This window comes from Physeter macrocephalus, chromosome 5 (genome assembly GCF_002837175.3).
Source record: "Physeter macrocephalus isolate SW-GA chromosome 5, ASM283717v5, whole genome shotgun sequence".
Classification (NCBI taxonomy): Eukaryota; Metazoa; Chordata; class Mammalia; order Artiodactyla; family Physeteridae; genus Physeter; species Physeter macrocephalus.
Window position 1 is genome coordinate 66,492,760 of NC_041218.1, and position 18,743 is coordinate 66,511,502.

At 36.7% G+C, this 18,743-nt stretch overlaps 1 protein-coding gene across 1 annotated transcript in view; it reads right to left on the bottom strand.

The window, feature by feature from the left end:
• THSD7A (thrombospondin type 1 domain containing 7A) overlaps window positions 1-18,743 on the bottom strand; it is a 469,228-nt gene that overhangs the window by 23,598 nt on the left and 426,887 nt on the right. Inside the window, exons 17-22 of the mRNA XM_024127055.3 lie at window positions 15,110-15,263; window positions 11,713-11,857; window positions 10,225-10,340; window positions 6,656-6,773; window positions 6,260-6,405; window positions 5,667-5,841 (exon numbers count right to left, since the gene is read on the bottom strand). Coding sequence (XP_023982823.1) covers window positions 5,667-5,841; window positions 6,260-6,405; window positions 6,656-6,773; window positions 10,225-10,340; window positions 11,713-11,857; window positions 15,110-15,263 — 854 coding nt within the window. The remainder of the gene's footprint in view (window positions 1-5,666; window positions 5,842-6,259; window positions 6,406-6,655; window positions 6,774-10,224; window positions 10,341-11,712; window positions 11,858-15,109; window positions 15,264-18,743) is intronic.

Genomic DNA, 18,743 nt, shown 5'->3' on the forward strand with positions numbered 1-18,743 from the left:
CACTGTTGGTGGGAATGTAAATTGGTACAGCCACTATGGAAAACAGTTCCTTAAAAAACTAAAAATAGAACTGCCATATGATCCAGAAATTCCATTCCTGGGTATAAATCCAGAAAAAATGAAAACACTAATTTGAAAAGATACATGCACGCCAATGTTCATAGCAGCACTTTTTACAATAGCCAAGACCTGGAAGCAACACAAGTGCTCATCACAGACAATTGGCTTAAGAAGATCTGATATACACATATACACCCCCAAAAGGGAGAGGGTGGGGGGAGGGACAAATTAGTAGTATGAGATTAACAGATACAAACTAGTATACATAAGATAGATAAGCAGCAAGGATTTAGTGTATAGCACAGGGAATTATACCCAATATCTTGTAATAACCCATAATGGAATATAATCTGCCAAAAAAAAAATTACTATATTGTACACCTGAAACTAATGCAATATTGTAAATCAACTATACTTCAATTAAAAAAAAAAATTCAGTTAGTCATCTCTTTCTGTTAACCCTGTGGGGCACATGTTTAACATTCCTGGGAGGGGCTGAAACTGCTGATAGGTATTGTCTTGATTTGCTGATGTGGGCTTAGCACAAGTGACTTCACTTTGGGCCTATTGTTTGTTTGTTTAACATTATATTAGTTTCAGGAGTACAACATAATGATTTGATATTTTAATAGATTAGATCCCATATAAAGTTATTATAAAATATTGGCTATATTCCCTGGCTGTACGTTATATCCTTGTTACTTATTTACTTTATACTTCACTGTACCTCTGAATAGTCCCTGCCCCAACCCCTCTCCCCAGTGGTAGCCACTATTATGTTTTCTATATCTGTGAGTCTGTTTCTGTATTGTTATATTCATCTGTTTGTTTGATATTTTAGACTCCAATATAAGTGAAAACATACAGTGTTTGTCTATCTCTGGTTGACTTATTTCATTAGTTTAATATCCTAGAAGTCCATTCATATTGTTACAAATGGCAAAATTACATCCTTTTTTATGGCTGATATATAACAACTTCTTTAGCCATTCATCTCTTGATGGACGCTTAGGTTGCTTCTATATCTTGGCTATCATAAATAATGTTACAATGAACATAAGGGTGCATGTATCTTTTTAACTTAGTGTTTCCATTTTCTTTGGATGAATACCCAGAAGTGGGATTGCTGGGTCATATGGTAGCTCTATTCTTAGTTTTTTAAGGAACCTCCATACTGTTCTCCATAGTGGTTGTACCAATTTACAATCCCACCAACAGGAGGGTAGGAGGGTTCCCTTTTCTCCACACCCTCTCCAGCATTTTTGTTTGTAGATTTTTTGATGATGGCCATTCTGACTGGTGTGAGGTGACATCTCACTGTAGTTTTTATTTGCATTTCTCTAATACTTAACAATGTTGAGCATCTTTTCATGTGCCTTCTGGCCATCTGTAGGTCTTCTTTGGAGGAATGTCTATTTAGGTCTTCCACCCATTTTTTGATTCATTTGCTTGTTTTTTTGATTTGGAGCTCCACGAGCTGTGTACATTTTGGAGATTAATCCCTTGTCAGTCACATTGTTTGCAAATACTTTCTCCCATTCTGTGGTGGTCTTTTTGTTTTGTTGATGGCTTCCTTTGCTGTGCAAAAGCCTCTAAGTTTAATTAGGTTCCATTTGTTTATTTTTGTTTTTATTTCCATTACTCTAGGAGATAGATGGAAAGATTTTGCTGTGATTTATGTTAGAGTGTTCTGCCTATGTTTTCCTCTAAGTTTTTAGTATTCTGTCTTACATTTAATTTTCTTAATTTTATTACAGAATTAAGAAAATTCTTAATTTTCTTTTTTTTGCAATATCTTTGTCTCGTTTTGGTAACAGGCTGATGGTGGCCTTGTAGAGTGAGCTTGGGAGTGTTCCTTCCTCTGCACTTTTTTTGGAAGAGTTTCAGAAGTGTAGGTTTAACTCTTCTCTAAATGTTTGATAGAATTGGACTGTGAAGTCATCTGGTCCTGGATTTTTGTTTGTTGGAAGTTTTTTCATCACAGTTTCAATTTCAGTGCTTGTGATTGGTCTGTTCATATTTTCTATTTCTTCCTGGTTCAGTCTTGGGAGATTGTACCTTTCTAAGAATTTGTCCATTTCTTCCAGGTTGTCCATTTTATTGACATAGAGTTGCTTGTAGTAGTCTCTTATGATCCTTTATATTTCTGTGGTGTCCATTTAACTTTTTTCATTTCTAATTGATCTGAGTCTTCCCTTTTTTTCTTGATGACTCTGGCTAACGGTTTATCAATTTTGCTTATCTTCTCAAAGAACCAGCTTTTAGTTTTATTGATCTTTGCTATTGTTTTCTTTGTTTCTGTTTCATTTATTTCTGCTCTGATCTTTATGATTTCTTTTCTTCTACTAACTTTGGGTTTGTTCTTCTTTCTCTAGTTGCTTTAGGTGTAAGGTTAGGTTGTTCATTTGAGATTTTTCTTGTTTCCTGAGGTAAGACTGTATTGCTATAAACTTTCCTCTTAGAACTGCTTTTGCTGTGTCCCATGGGTTTTGGATCATTGTGTTTTTATTGTCATTTGTCTCTAGGTATTTTTTGATTTCTTCTTTGATTTCTTCAATAATTCATTGGTTATTTAGTAACATACTGTTTAGCCTCCACATGTTTGTGTTTTTTACAGTTTTTTTTTTTTTTACTGTAATTGATTTCTAATCTCATAGCGTGTGGTCGGAAAAATTTCAATTTTCTTAAAAATTTGCCAAGGCTTGATTTGTGACCCAAGATGTGGTCTATCCTGGAGAATGTTTCATGTTCACTTGAGAAGGAAGTGTATTCTGCTGCTTTCAGATGGAATATCCTATAAATATCAATTAAGTCTATCTGGTCTAATGTGTCATTTAAGGCTTGTGTTTCCTTATTAATTTTCTGTCTGGATGGTCTGTCCATTGGTGTAAGTGGGGTGTTAAAGTCCTCCACTATTATTTTGTTATTGTCGATTTCCCCTTTTATGGCTGTTTGTTAGTATTTGCCTTATGTATTGAGGTGCTCCTATGTTGGATGCATAACTATTTACAATTGTTCTGTCTTCTTCTTGGATCGATCCCTTGATCATTATGTAGTGTCCTATTTTGTCTCTTGTAATAGTCTTTATTTTACAGTCTATTTTGTCTGATATGAGTATTGCTACTCCAGCTTTCTTTTGATTTCCATTTGCATGGAATATCTTTTTCCATCCCTTCACTTTCAGTCTGTATGTGTCCCTAGGTCTGAGGTGGTTTGGATTAAATGCTGTGACCAAAAGACATAGACGGACTGAAGGGATATAAAAACAAGACCCGAATATATGCTGTCTGTAGAGACCTAGACATAAAAAGAACAAAATAATGCGATTTGCAGCGACATGCATAGACCTAGAGATTCGTCATACTGAGTGAAGTAAGTCAGAGAAAGACGAATATATGATATCACTTATATGTGGAATCTAAAAAAATGGTACAAATGAACCTATTTACAAAACAGAAATAGAGTCACAGATGTAGAAAACAAACTTACAGTTGGTTACCCAGAGGGAAAGTAGGGGGCATAAACTGGGACATTGGGATTGACATATACACACTACTATATATAAAATAGATAAGTAATACGAACCTACTGTGTAGCACAGTAACTCTACTCAATACTCTGTCCTGACCTATATGGGAATAGAATCTAAAAAAGAGTGGATATATGTATATGTTTAACTGACTCAGTTTGCTGTACAGCAGAAACTAGCAAAACATTTTAAATCAACTATACTCTAATAAAAATTAAAAAAAAAAATAAAGAGCAAAAAAGCCAGTATGGCACTGGCACAAAAACAAAAATATTGATCAATGGAATAGGATAGAAAGCCCAGAAATAAACCCACGCACCTATGGTCAACTAATGTATGACAAAGGAGTCAAGGATATACAATGGAGAAAAGACAGTCTCTTCAATAAGTGGTGCTGGGTGAACCAGACAGCTATGTGGAAATGAATGAAATTAGAACATTCTCAAATACCATACACAAAAATAAGCTCAAAATGGATTAAATGTAAGACCAGACACTATAAAATGCTTAGAGGAAAACATAGGCAGAACACTCTATGACATAAATCGCAGCAAGATCTTTTTGGATCTACCTCCTAGAGTAATGGAAATAAAAACAAAAATAAACAATTGGGCCCTAATGAAACTTAGAAGCTTTTGCACAGCAAAGAAATCCATCAACAAAACGAAAAGACAACCCACAGAATGGGAGAAAATATTTGCAAACAATGCGACTGACAAGGTAATTCATCTCCAAAATATACAAACAAACAGCTCATGCAGCTCAATATCAAACAAACAAACGAACACCCCCCCCCCCGAAAAAAGAACAACAGAATTAAAGAATGGGCAAAAGATTTAAATAAGACATTTCTCCAAAGAAGACATAAAGGTGACCAAGAAGCACATGAAAAGATGCTCCACATTGCTAATTATTAGAGAAATGCACATCAAAACCATTCCTGGCCATTTATCCAGAGAAAACCATAATCCGTAAAGATACATGCACCCCAATGTTCATTGCAGCACAAATATCATACGATATCACTTATATGTGGAATCTAAAAAAATGATACAAATGAAGTTATTTACAAAACAGACTCACAGACGTCGAAAACAAATTTATGGTTATCAAAGGAAAAAGGTGAGGGGGAGGGATAAATTAGGAGTTTGGGATTAACGTACACAGTACCATATATAAAACAGATAATCAACAAAGACCTACTGTATAGCACAGGGAACTCTACTTATATTTTGTAATAATCTATATGGGAAAAGAATCTGAAAAAGACCATACACACACACATCTGAATCACTATGCTGTACACCTGAACCTAACACAATATTGTCAATCCACTACACTCCAATATAAAATGAAAATTAAAAAAGATAGCCAATTCACTTCCAATCTTGTTCTTTTCTAGCCCACCAATACACTGTTGCCCCCATATCTTTCTTAAGGCCATAGGGTCATGCTTGACACTGAGGTTATTTTGACCTTCTCTCTACCCTAAAGTCCTCTGCATCAAGCCCCAATTCCTAATCATTAACTTATCACTTCCTGCTATTTATTTCTAAACTACTTGATATAGAACGTTTGCTTTCTACATTTTCCTGCTTGTACCTCTGTGTCCAACACTAAATCAGAATTTCTTTCATTCAAAATTTTCTTCCGTAATATTATTTTTTCTCACTCTTGAATGGTAATTTATCTAGCGGTAGAATTTTAGCTATTATATCTAATAGCTAATATATTTTAGCTAATATATTTTAGCTAATATATCTAGGGGTAGAATTTTCATACTCTCCCTGTCAAGCATGAGCCTAAGGCCTTAATTTCCATTCTTTGCAGAAGTTAAAACTCGAGGCGGGTGAGTGTCAACAGAGGCCACGTAGGAGAACTGGACTTCACCCCCACCTGGCAGTAAGGAGGCAGTGCCCCCCTTCATCCACACTACAGTGTCTAGCTGTTGGCACAGATATTACTGAAGGAGAAGACTGTTGACATCTCTTAACTTAGACTTATACATGCAACCCCTTCTCCACCCTGGTCCTGGTAAGGAATGGCCAAAGTACGAATTCTGTTTTGCTGTTGTTACCTGGGCAAGGCTGAGTGCAGGTTTCCTCAAGAACCACTTTTTTATTACCATCTATAATGGGTTCAATATCAGTACAGAATTCTTCATCCACTACCTTGCTGAAATCATCAGCTGACCCATCACTCACTACACAAGAAATATTCCTTGTTCTGGTCCCTTCGCCACACTGGGCATCCTGAAATGGAGGAAGAAATAACTAATTAGGAACAAAAATAATTCATTAGTTAGCTCATCACTTACAGTCATCTCTGCACCACTGATTTTGATTTATGAGCAGTTAAAGGAGCATCTGAAACCCTAGGGAAGAAGTCCTATAGGGCACTAGCTATAAAGCATAGCATGAGCAATTTATTTGTTTTCTAGCCAAAGACAGGCAAATAAATTTTCATTAAAATGAATCAGTCTCCAAATGGTTTTAAAATACAGGACAGGGAGTGCTTGTTATCAAAACTAATTAAACAGTTATGAAATGGCAAGGTACCTAAAATCTTTAACAGGAAACATGCTATCTGTAAGCTCTGAAAATATTTCTGAAACCAAGTCTCTCCAGATAAAGAATACACACTTCCATACAACTTCTTGAGATTGTTTACCTGCACTTGGCATGCAGACCACTGGCTGTATTGCCACCGATAACAGGGCTTCACTGGGCAAGGCTTAGACTGTTCCATCAGGGCAGGGCACGGTCTTCCATCACCCTGATAGGGCTGGGTTACTGTTCTTCTTCGGATCATTTTTCCTTTAAGAGATACAAAGTGGTGCAACCTCAGTGATACACTACAGTTGTGCAAGCATATATCTTATTGGGAGAAGGCGTCAAAGACATTTCTTCCGAGATTAGAGGAGCAAGTAAGGCTTAGATGTTTTGGAAAGAAAGATACCCTGATTCAACCTTTCTGCAGATTATTTGATATGACTTAAAGCAAGAGGGACATTTTATTTCATATTCCTTGACCATCAGTCGAATGCCAAATAAAGCACAAACAAACCTGTGAGGCCACATGTTTGAGAACACTCTGACCAAGGAGACCAGTCAGAAAGCTGACAGTTCACAGGACATTCCACCATGCAGGACGTGTTCATCTGCCAGTTCTTCTCCAGGCCGAGCTGAAAGGATAGAGGTAGATCTATTTGTACTGACGGGAAGGCATGACCACAGTGCAGTGTTGATGGAAGGAGGAAGGAAGGGCAAAATTGGAGCGGGGAGGAGAGGAGAGGAGAGGAGAGGAGAGGAAGAATAAGCAAGATGCATAATAAAATAAAAAGATGTCCGCAGGACAAAGACCCAAACTGTTAAAAATATAAAGTGGTTCAATCCAGGAGAGTGGGAGCAAAAGAAACAGGATGAATAGAGGAGCCCATTTACTCAATATACTTATATATTGTTGAATTTTTTATATAAAAAATGAAAAAAGGAAGATTTAATCTCCAAATTAGTTGAATTTCCCTAAAGGAGGAATAAATAGGTGGAAGCACCAATATTTTCTATTAGCTAAAAACCAAGAATATCATCAATATACAGATACATAATTGTATTTTGGGGATATGATTTTTACATGTGCATGTCAAACTGAAAAAAGAGCGAGGTTAAAGACCAACTGCCACTCAAAACCAAAAATATAATGTACTAAAATAATATAAAATAGTTTTAAAGTAAGCTACCTCTCTCAAAAGGAGGCGTGGGTCACTAGAATTTTTATTATGAATATTTTATATACATTTATTATTTTTTTAAAAAGATTTTCTCTTCTAAAACTGATCTCAGCAGCTAACTGTGGTGTAATTATTATTTTGGCATTAGTCTCTCATCAGGTAATAATGTTGTGCATTTTACTGCATTAAGTAGCATTACTTATTTAAGTATTCTACCTTTAAAATAAAGGATGAGATTTCAAACTCATCCACTGTATATTCAAACATTTAAAAAGTCAAAGGTACAAAGTAGCATTGAAATAGAAAAATTAAGAGCTTGTTAGGAAAGTGCAATTTTTAAAATTAGTCATCCTTGGGGATTTTCAAGACCTTTTTTATTTCTACATGAAAGTAAGTTTATAGTGTCTAATTTATAGAGCAGAAAATGGCAAAAGAAAATTTTTCTGAAATGTTATGTTGTGGTTCAAGTACAACTCTTGGCTCTAAGTTATGCACTGAGAGAGGATCAGATCAATGATTTATGTACCAGATCCCTCTGTAAACACTCTCATTATATTCTCCATCAGTAATACTTGACAAAGTTGAGTATTTGGTATGAAAACTTTTACCATATCACTTAATTTAAAATTAAATTAAATCACTTATAATCACTGGAGATTAGAAGTTTTAAGGTGATATGATAAAAATGATGTGTTAAATTTAAGGTACCTAATAGTTTGATGGAGAAAGGTTTTGAATCACAGAATTCAACTACTACTGGCTTATTTATTTCACTAGAGGGTTAAAGAGGATGTCTGTTTACAGATATTTTGGGTACCCAGTAGTAGGACATTTCAACTCTGTACTACTTTTTCTCTTAAATTTGTTGTAGCTTCTTTTTCTCCTCTCTCTCTCTCTATATCTATCTACCTACCTATCTATCTACCTACCTATCTATCTATGTATCTATCTATCTATCCTATCATCTATCTAATCTATCATTTATCTAAACATATGTTCAGGGATAAAGAATAGGAAAGGAGAAACCAGTTACTAGGTATCCGGCGAATTAATGTCCGAAAAACATCAAAGACAAAAGTGCTATATAAATGCTGGGTGGATTTAACCCTAATTTTCCTCTTTGTTGGACAGTAATGCCATCTTTCTTCTGGGCTGTTAGAGAAACAGCAAGAGTTAGCTACTGCTATTGCACTCAATTCAGGGTTTGCACGTGTATTAGTAGGTAGGCAATCTACTGTTAAAAAAGATACCCAGCTTTTCTCAGGGCTATTATTTAAGTCTACTGCTTTTTAGGGTGGATAAAATGGGATATGAGTTGCTTAATCCAATTCCTGCAGAGAGTAGCACTGCTCTCCCTGAATACAGTGTTTACTAAAATGTTATGATTTGAATCCCTGTCATCACAGTATTCAAACATTATAATATTTGTACATAAAAGGAAATTTATCTAGGCTCCTGGATACTTGAAATTATTTCTCAGGTTTTTACCCACATTTCACTTAAAAAATAAAAGGCCCTATTTATATCTTTGTCCTGTAGTCGTGAGATATTTAAAAACTGGTCTTGTATGATTTGGGTTTAGCTTTCTAAAAGCTCTCAGAGCTATTAATAGTTATCTCATTCTGACCCAGGAGGACACTTAATGTGCATTTGCAGAAAAACAGACATATTAACCAACTAGAGGTAGACCACAGAAAGCTCTCCAGCCTGTATATAATAATAACGTTCATTAATAATGTTATTTTTATAATTGTCACATCACTTCGATGTTATTAGTTTCAAAGCCAAACTGATTCAGGTATAAAATTTCTGATGAAATCTAAGCAGTAATTGACTAAGTTATGTTATAAGATGACAGAGCAATTTATTAACTCAACAATTTGTTTTCAGCACACTTGGGAGCTCTGTTCCCATGGACAGAGATACAGATAGTTAAATTAGGTCCACATGATAATATCAAAGATATCAAATGGATTAAAATATTTCCATCTTGAGTTTTCCCTTAGGAGTTTGAATAATTTACCATGAGCTTATAATAACCCCTAGGATGTGTAGACAGAAGTCATGGTCCCATGTCTACTGAACCCTAATGAGGTTATAAGTTCCTCCCGGGTGTTGCAGGTCTACGGAGGCTGTTGCTTATCTTGGTTCACGTTTAACCCAGTGGCCTCAGATGCAGGAGGAGTCAAAATCTGTCAGGAATGTAAGTGCCCTTTTGGTCTGGAAACCAGACAAAATAATCAAAACCCAAAGTGTAGCTTCATGAAAGCTACCGAGGGACAAAGACTATGTTTTCTCGCGTTTCCTAAGGTCATATTAGAAATGATAACGTTACTTTTGTAAATTGGAGAATTAACAGTTACAATTCTCTGTACCCAAAAGACACTAATGGCAGACTCTATTTGTTTGAATTTCAAGCTCTCTCTTATCCAGACCTGAGTCTTAGACTCTCACAGCTGGGTATTAGATCCTAATATCAAAATCTGCTACCAAACCACATGCGATCAATGTTTTGCAACAGAGAGAATAAATGATGGCTCTTGGCAGGTGTCCCAGGCAACACAAAATTCATATGAAATTACAAAAGATGATGAGTAGTCTGATTAAGATTTATTGCCTTTATTCACCTTGATTACTTATTGTTCGCCAAGCATTTCTTTCAGAATAGGCTAATTAGCATACCTTTGGGCTCCAAGCAGAACAAAATACAGGAAATTATGTGTAGAAATCAGTAGTGTTGGACAGTGTCTCTTTTCAAGAGAGTGTTTAGCAGCCTCTGAATAGTGCCGAAAACATCTGCTGGCAACGAGCTGCATAAAGCGCCGGTCAGGTCACTTGGCTCAGCATGAATTGAAATTATTAGGGAAGAATTTACTCGCAAAGACATAACACAGCATCCCCTCACCTCTTCACAATATTTCAGGTTAACCGACTTGCCATCACTTCGAACACAATCCAACATCCTTGTTTTCATGCCATTTCCACAAACTGCCTTCTCACTCAGCTGGCACGTACTCCAGTCTGGAAGGAAGGGAGCATATCAGAACAGAAGGCTAGGTATGAACCGGATTTCAAATGAAACTCGGATGACCTGAATCCCATATTTAATTCACAACTGCTTCCTAAGCCCCGCAATCAATCATCCCACACGCAGAGCGTATGGGACCCGGCTTTGAACATATCTGGAGTCAAATGGAAATGCTGGCGTTGCACTTCGCTACAGGGACTCTTCCTGAGGCAGATGTCTCCCTGACAATCTTGCTAGCTAGCTGTTTGGTGATACTGTAGAAATGGCTGTGGCCTGCAGATCAAATGTCATTTAAAAACTTTTTTCCTAACGAAAGTAGAAATTTAAATTTCAACATTTTTGTTTAAGCAAAATAATCGTAATTTTAATGCCTCGTACTTTAGGTAGTTATATCCAAGTAAAACTATCTTTCACTTACTGTCTCTACTGCAGAATACTGTAAAATGTATGCTTATTTATTTCAAAATCACTTTGGCCATATTTATTTAACTCCCTTTATTATATGTCTTTTGCAAAATAATTCTTTCATCTTTCTTTCCAGGGTAACATAGCATGCCCCAGAGAACTGTGATTTCATTGTGTCATGAGAGGATACTGAAGAGAAAAACCAAAAGAAGCAGAAAGCCCATCTGACTGCTGTGTGTCACTGTACAGTTTCTGGGGTTTATTTTGGTGTGAAAATTACTTGGGAAAAATTCCAAAATAAGCTTCAGTGTTGCCCTAAGTCGTACAAACCTTGAAAGTCTTCTTTCCTAGAGTATTTGCCTTGATGGTATGAGATGAGGGTTTGGGAAAGAAATGGAATTTAGAATAAGCCTTTTTTTTCTAAAAAACACTCATCTATCTTTTTTCACCTATACCTTTGATAATATTTATATCTCTGAAATGTTTATATTCTCTTCACGCACTTCTTGGCAAGCTTAAGATTGCTGATGTCTTTACAGCAGACTAATCATGCCTATGAACTGCCCCCACAGAAAGAATTGTTGTCCCAGTATTCACAGTGATTAAACACATTCTGAAGAAGAAAGACATCTTTCAATCAACTGATACCCATGGGAAGATATATCTTTTAGGTGCACCTTCTGAAAGTGGGAGGGTGGCTTAAATAGGAACCCTTAGACTATGTCACCGTCTGCCTTAAGAGCTAATGTTTGCATGATAATTTCATTCTCTATTTTGATGTTTATTAAAAATAAGGCAGATAAATATTTCTTTCATTTAATACGGAATTATTTCTGGGAGAGTAAGCAGCATGTCCAAAAGGCCTGCAGATGGAGTTGAACGATACTTCCGGAAATGCTGCTGAGCTGACAGACGTGGGATTTGGCCTTTAACTCTATAAGGTGATGATTATTCACGTACCTGTTACATTATAATCATAGTGGAAGCAGTTTTTGTTCAGGTTACAGGGTTCCTTCTCAACAGCATCAGGGCAGGCTCTTCCTTCATCAGCAGGTTGTCTGATGGGATCAGCTGACCTTTGCCGGAAACTGCTTTGATTGCAAGGCTGACAAAGAATAATATAACTCCTCAGAAAGGTGAATACTCAGCCACACAAGAGCTAATGTATTAGGGAGAGCACTGGAGCAAGAGTTAGAACCTTTGGGACACTGGCTAACTTAAACAATCTCATAACACCTCAGTTTTCTTCATTTATAAAATCAAGGTGTTGGATGAGTTTCTGATGTTCCATCTAGCTGTAAGACACTGGGGACAGGGAATGTTGTCTGCCATTCCAGTGCACAAAGAATGTTGCCTGCTGTCTCAGTTCTACAATGATCAAGGCACCAGCCACTGCAGCTGCTGCGGGTGATGTGCCCTGAGGGAAACAGGATGGAGAAAACGAGGTAGCATTCTGTGCTTTGGATACTGACCCAAGATAGTTAAGATACATGTCTAAGGAATAATTTCAATGAGCCCAGATTCTTGCGCCTTCCTATACACAGGAAAGCACTAAAGTCATTAACTAGAGATGTCTGTTTTAGTGATTAGTAGTAATCTTTTGATGTCTGACTGTATGTTGTTTCCCAGCAAAAAACTGTTTATCCTGGTTCCTCCTTTACCTTTTCAGAGCAGTTCCTCAGAGCTATCTATAAGGTTGTCTCCCAGGCTATAATCCTCAGTAAGATCCCCGAATAAAGCTTAACTCGCAACTTTTAAGCTGTGTGTGTTTCTTCAGTCGACAATGCTTAAGAGATGTGTCTAACCTGAAAAGATATCTGCACCCCCTTGTTTATTGCAGCACTATTTACAATAGCCAAGATATGGAAAAAACCGAAGTGTCCATCAATGGATGAATGGCTAAGTTGTGGTAGAAATATACAGTGGAATATTATTCCACTGTATATATTTTTATTCCATAAAAAATGAGGATTCCTACAATTTGTGACAACATGCATGGACCCTGAAGGCATTACGCTAAGTGAAATGGCAGACAGAGATAAAACAAATACTGTATGATCTCACTTATATGTGGAATCTAAAAAACAAAAGAAAAAACAAAACTCATAGAAAAAGAGATCAGACTTACAGTTGCCAGAAGTGGGGGTAGGAGAGAAGGGAGAATTGGAGGAAAGTGGTCAAAAGGTACAAATTTCCAGTGATTGATGATAAGATAATAAGTAGTAGGGATGTAATGTACAACATGATGACCGTAGCTAACACTGCTGTCTGTTATACAGGAAAGTTGTTAAGAGACTAAATCTTAACAGTTCTCATCACAAGCAGAAAATTTTTTTCCTTTATTCTTTTCTTTTCATCATACCTATTTGAGAAGATGGATGCTACTGAACCTATTGTGGTAATCATTTCACAATATATGTAAATCAAACCATCATGCTATATGCCTTAAACATACAATGATGTCTGTCAATTATTTCTCAGTAAAACTGGGAGAAAAAGAGCCTGTGTGTCAAATATGACTAGATACATCACATCATCCATACACAAACACATACATATGGTCATATTATTGTAGATCACCAATACAGAAATTACAATCTATCTATTTATCCAATATAGTTGACAGGACCTGAAAAACGGTTTTAAGGGTGAAAAATAACTAGTTATATACAACCTTTATTTTCCTAATGTGCACACATATATGCACACAAACACAACTTAGCACTAATTTAAAAGAGTGGTTGCCATTCTCCTACTGGTACAGTCTTGTTTTGAAAACATTTGGTTACTAAGATCAGAAACAGAAACTTCAAATCTGATGCTATGGAATTAAATAGAATAGAAAATCATTTGCGTATGCTTGTGAAACAGCTGATTCGTTTTTGTTTCTTGTTGTTGTTGTTGCGGTACGCGGGCCTCTCACTGTTGTGGCCTCTCCCGTTGCGGAGCGCAGGCTCCGGACGCGCAGGCCCAGCGGCCATGGCTCACGGGCCCAGCCGCTCCGCGGCATGTGGGATCTTCCCGGACCGGGGCACGAACCCATGTCCCCTGCATCGGCAGGCGGACTCTCAACCACTGCGCCACCAGGGAAGCCCCATGAAACAGGTGATTCTTAATTGCAATTTAACCTGTATCCAAGTCAACTGCCAGCCCTGTTTTGCTCCTGCTCTATCAGTTGGCTGCTAATCAGTATCTTTAATAATGTTAACACTGAAATAGAAAATTAATTTCTCCTTGAAAACATGTATCTGTCCCATATTATATTTCAGCAAATTAATTCCACATTAGATGTATCTTTTCCATGATTTGATGCCATTCTGAAGTGTGCAGCTTTACAAAGGTGCACAAGGGTAAGCCAAATTTCCCACATCATCAGCCAGTTCTGTTTCAAGGGACTCTCCTCCCAGGGTCCCATGGAAGAGGCCCTACGGGCTGCTGAAATCTAGAAGCTTTGTGTGATTTGAAACTCTCAGCTGGCTTTCCAGGCCCAAAGAGACTCAAGAGTCAGTGTGTGGAGAGAGATTCATTGATGCACAGCTTTCTTCTTTCTACTCCCTTTCTTACCAGGATCTTTTGCGTTTTAGTGTCAATACTCCTGCTGCCATACCCCTACTGTGTGAAGGATTATTCCTACAATTTAAAATGGATTGGGCAAAAAGCAAGGGATGATAATAACCTGACACCATTAAAGTACTTTTACTAGATTTTCATTCTTTTTCCCTTTACCTGGAGGGAATCATTATCACCACTGCAGTTTTTAACATGCTGTGAATTCATAAGCAAATGTAAAGGCATTTTGGGACTTCCCTGGTGATGCAGTGGTTAAGAATCTGCCTGCCAATGCAGGGGACACAGGTTCAATCCCTGGTCTGGGAATATCCCACATGCCGCGGAGCACCTAAGCCCGTGTGCCACAACTATTGAGCCTGCGCTCTAGATCCCACGAGCCACAACTATTGAAGCCTGTGCACCTAGAGCCCATGCTCCGCAACGAGAAGCCACTGCGATGAGAAGCCCGCGCACCACAACGAAGAGTAGCCCCTGCTCGCTGCAACTAGAGAAAGTCCACAAGCAGCAATGAAGACCCAACACAGCCAAAAAAAAAAAAGGCATTTTGTGCTGGGTTTAGGAGAATGGTGGAGGAGCATAAAGCTTGCAAGAGGTTGAGTTGTTCCACTGTGAATCCAAACATTGCTGATTTTAAATGGCACAGTCATAAGAATGAAGTAGCCAAAAATATGCCTTACTTTGGTAACTAATTTAGTAACCAAGCTATTATTTTCTTAATAATATTTTTAAAGCTTTAGTGGTAAGGAATTAAGCAAACTCTACATTAATAAATGGTTAATTGTCTCACCAAAGTGCATCGGGTCCACGGACCCCATTCAGTTATCACACAATCCTCAGGACATGGTAATTTGCACTCTCTAGAGCCCAGAGGCATCTCTTCTGGGTCACAGAGGTAATCCTCTACATGGTCAGAAGGGCCATCCGCTGTGTTCTGCATGCATCTAGAAGAAAACATACCTATCAGTGAAGGAACTGGGACAATTGAACAATGGCCAACCCGTAAGGTATAAGGTTTTTCATAAGACATCACCATGGAGGTGGGGGATGGGAAGCTTTGCATTTAATAAATAAAATTCTCCAAACATAAAGACGTACAAGGATCTCTGCCTCCCATACATAGTTGTATAGCTTATGATTTAAAAATCTATGCTTTCATATATCATCATAATCTTTTAAAGTTATAGCCACTGTGTATACACTCTGTGTACATAAACTATGTGTCTTCCTCTTAAAGGAGAGGGTCATTTACACCCATATATGATGCAGAAACTAATGAGTTCACCAAAGATATTCATAGATGGGTTACAATTTTGGAATATAATGCATGTTTTTCTTCTGAGGAAAATGGTGAATTCCATGGAGAAGGCAGATTGATATATGATGGAAGAAAAGGCACACTGAAATCTCCTAGGGAGAGATTTCAGTACGTGGTTTTGAGAAAGTAACTGATGGCATTTATCAAGTTGTTTTGTCATTTCAAAAGTAATTTTAGCTTCCCATCTGCTGATAACCTTAAAAGAAAGGCAGAAGTGAAGAGACAATTATAAGAATAATAGCACAAATTCTCTAAACGTGGTTGTTGGGATCTTCCTATATCTTGACCTTTTTTATTGTTAGTTTTCTTTTTAACAGAACAAATTCAAACATTTAATTACATTTCATTCTATTGTAAGCAGTCATAAAGGGCTCCTTAGTCATCTCTTGGGAATCTAGTTAATGTGGCTAGTACCAGACTTAACTTTTACTGTAGTTAATAATCTCTCAAGGCACTTTTCGAATAGAAGAGAAAAACTATCCCTCACTTGTAACTCAGAGAAGGTCAACCAAATTAATAGGTTTGGGAAGAGAACTGCATTGCAGGAGATGAAAAGGATGGCTTGAGCTTTTAAGCCTCTCAAACGCATTGCAATGTTTTAAACTGTTGGTTGCATTACATTACCAATTATACCTGGAATGTCAACTTTTCGCAGGGATTTACAATCAGTAGGGACATTGAATCTTCACAAATCTCCTCTGCAGAATCATGTTTCCATACAGTGCTGCTAATTTTAAGAGAAATGTGGTTTTCCTGTGGAATGCATTCAGACTGGAAAACTAAGCCGTTGGTTATGTCTTAACTGGGTTTGTAACCTGGAAAAATATCCACACAAATACCCACCTCTGCATTTTTTTGATATTGAATAAATATATAAAAAGTAATCACAAAAATATGCAAATGTAGACAGACATTTATATAGTTTCATTGTTGAAGGAAAAAAAATTATAAATTTCTCTGGGAGAATTTTAGTTTCCCAGGAGAAAAGTTCTAGCTTCAGTGGCATTTTAAAAATGTTCTGTTGACAGCAGCTATGAGAGGACATGGAGCAGACGGGACAGTTCAATCTCCAAAGTTGGATTTGCTAAGAAAAGATTACATTAATGTGAGGCCCTGACATGATGTACAAGGATTAACTTGCAAAATTACCTATTGATTCAAAGTTAAGGACAGATGTTCAATACTCTATTAAGGAGTTATGTGCATAAAACTTTGCTTTCAAAGGCATTTCTTTTCCTTCAATTTTTATTACACAGGTAATAGATTCATTTTAGGAAAATCACAAGAAATAATAAAAATTCATTACATTCTATCAGAGATAACCACTCTGAACAGACTACTGTATTGAAACACATATTTTCATTGCATTAAACAGGAGCAAACTTCACCTACTCTCTGTACCATTTAGGAAAAACATCAACAATACATTATAAAAATCTTTTTGTGTTATTAACTGTGTTTCCAAGACATAATTTTTAATGATTACATTTGAATTCCATCATTTGAATGTGCCACAACTGCTAAAAAACCCTTCTTGTTGACCTTCAGATTATGTTTTATTTATTTGACTTGGTATTAATGATACTTTTATCACTGTAGAATAGAATAAATCTTTGCATCAAGTCTTGAGCCCAAAGGAAAGCACTTTAAGTTCATTTGCTTTCTTCAAATTCCTGGCCTTTTCTCCTTTCCACAGGAGAAGGGATTATGCTGTGAGAATACTGAACTATTTTAGAAAACAACCACCAAGTTGGAGGCCAAGGGTGGGCCCAGATGCCCACCACAGTTGTAGCAATAAGGGGGTGCATTGCCTGCAGAAAATTCAAAAGCAACAATAGAAATAACCAAATCTGTTTGGTTTTTATTATCATCATGTGCTGGCAATTCTACAAAAATGTTAGTGAAAAAATATTCCTTCCCAGCAGGGAAAACCACTACTATTACTCAGTCTTTGATGTCACACCATCCTAAAAGAGAAAGAATGAAATATTTTGAAACCTGCTCTCTTATAGACTCTTCTGTCCTGAAATGTCACCCAATGCTTGCATCTAACAGGACATTTGACCTTAATTAGCAGAGGGTAAGGTTTGGGAGGTATACTACTGAATCAAGAAAGAAACATTATTACACAATCATAAATTCCAATCAATACTGATCTTCTCTTTTCTCTGTTTGCATTAAAAATGTTTACTGGAAAAATAAGTTGACCAGAAAAGTTACTTTGTTCAAGACGTGTTTGGAAATGTTGAGCATACCTATTCACAAAGCAAAAAGAAGCAACATATACACAGATAGCCAAAGGGGAAGCTGAAAGAAGTTCTTTATGATAATTTTTTTACTAACAAAAAACACAACCTGATCAAATTTCTAATATAAGAAAAATATTTTTATATTTGAAAGAGAAATTTTAAATTTGGCAGAAGATTGGTAGAAAACAGAATCTCTTTTTCTTCCCTGTTTCTCTATTAACTCATTACCTCCACCCCACCTCATCCACCTTTAAAAGTTACTCCGTAAAATAACTTGAGAGTTCAGATGGGCTTTTGGAAAAAGAGATAGAGACTATTTTTACTGGAAGAAATGTTTTACATAGTGTGCCAAGGTTTTATGATATAAACGTTAACTTGTTCTACTTTCTTATCGAACCAGATTAAGAAATACGAATCTTAAATTCATGAAAAATTATGTCATGAGTGAGAAAGGGATTCTTCACAATAGGAGTTGTCAGGTTTTGGATGTTTTTATATTTTTCTTTACTGTGTGTCACTCAGCAGAGTTAGAAGAAACTGGTTGTAGTTAAAGAGTGACAAGAGACATGAGTTTGAATGTAACTGTCACTTTACTAGGTGTGTGCTCTCAGCACACTACTTAGTACTTCTGAATCTACTCTGTAAAGTGGAGATAATAAAGCCTCATATACTTGTTTCCCAGGTTTGAGACCCTTAAGGATCATATGTAGATGGTGTAGGGATAATGTAATGAGTTAATTTAATCATATTACAATTATTACAATAATTTAATTGTATTAGGTTTTAGGGAAGTTCTGTGAATATGACAGGGTCTCAGTTTGGAGAAACAGGATTAATAAAGGGGACAGACATGTAGA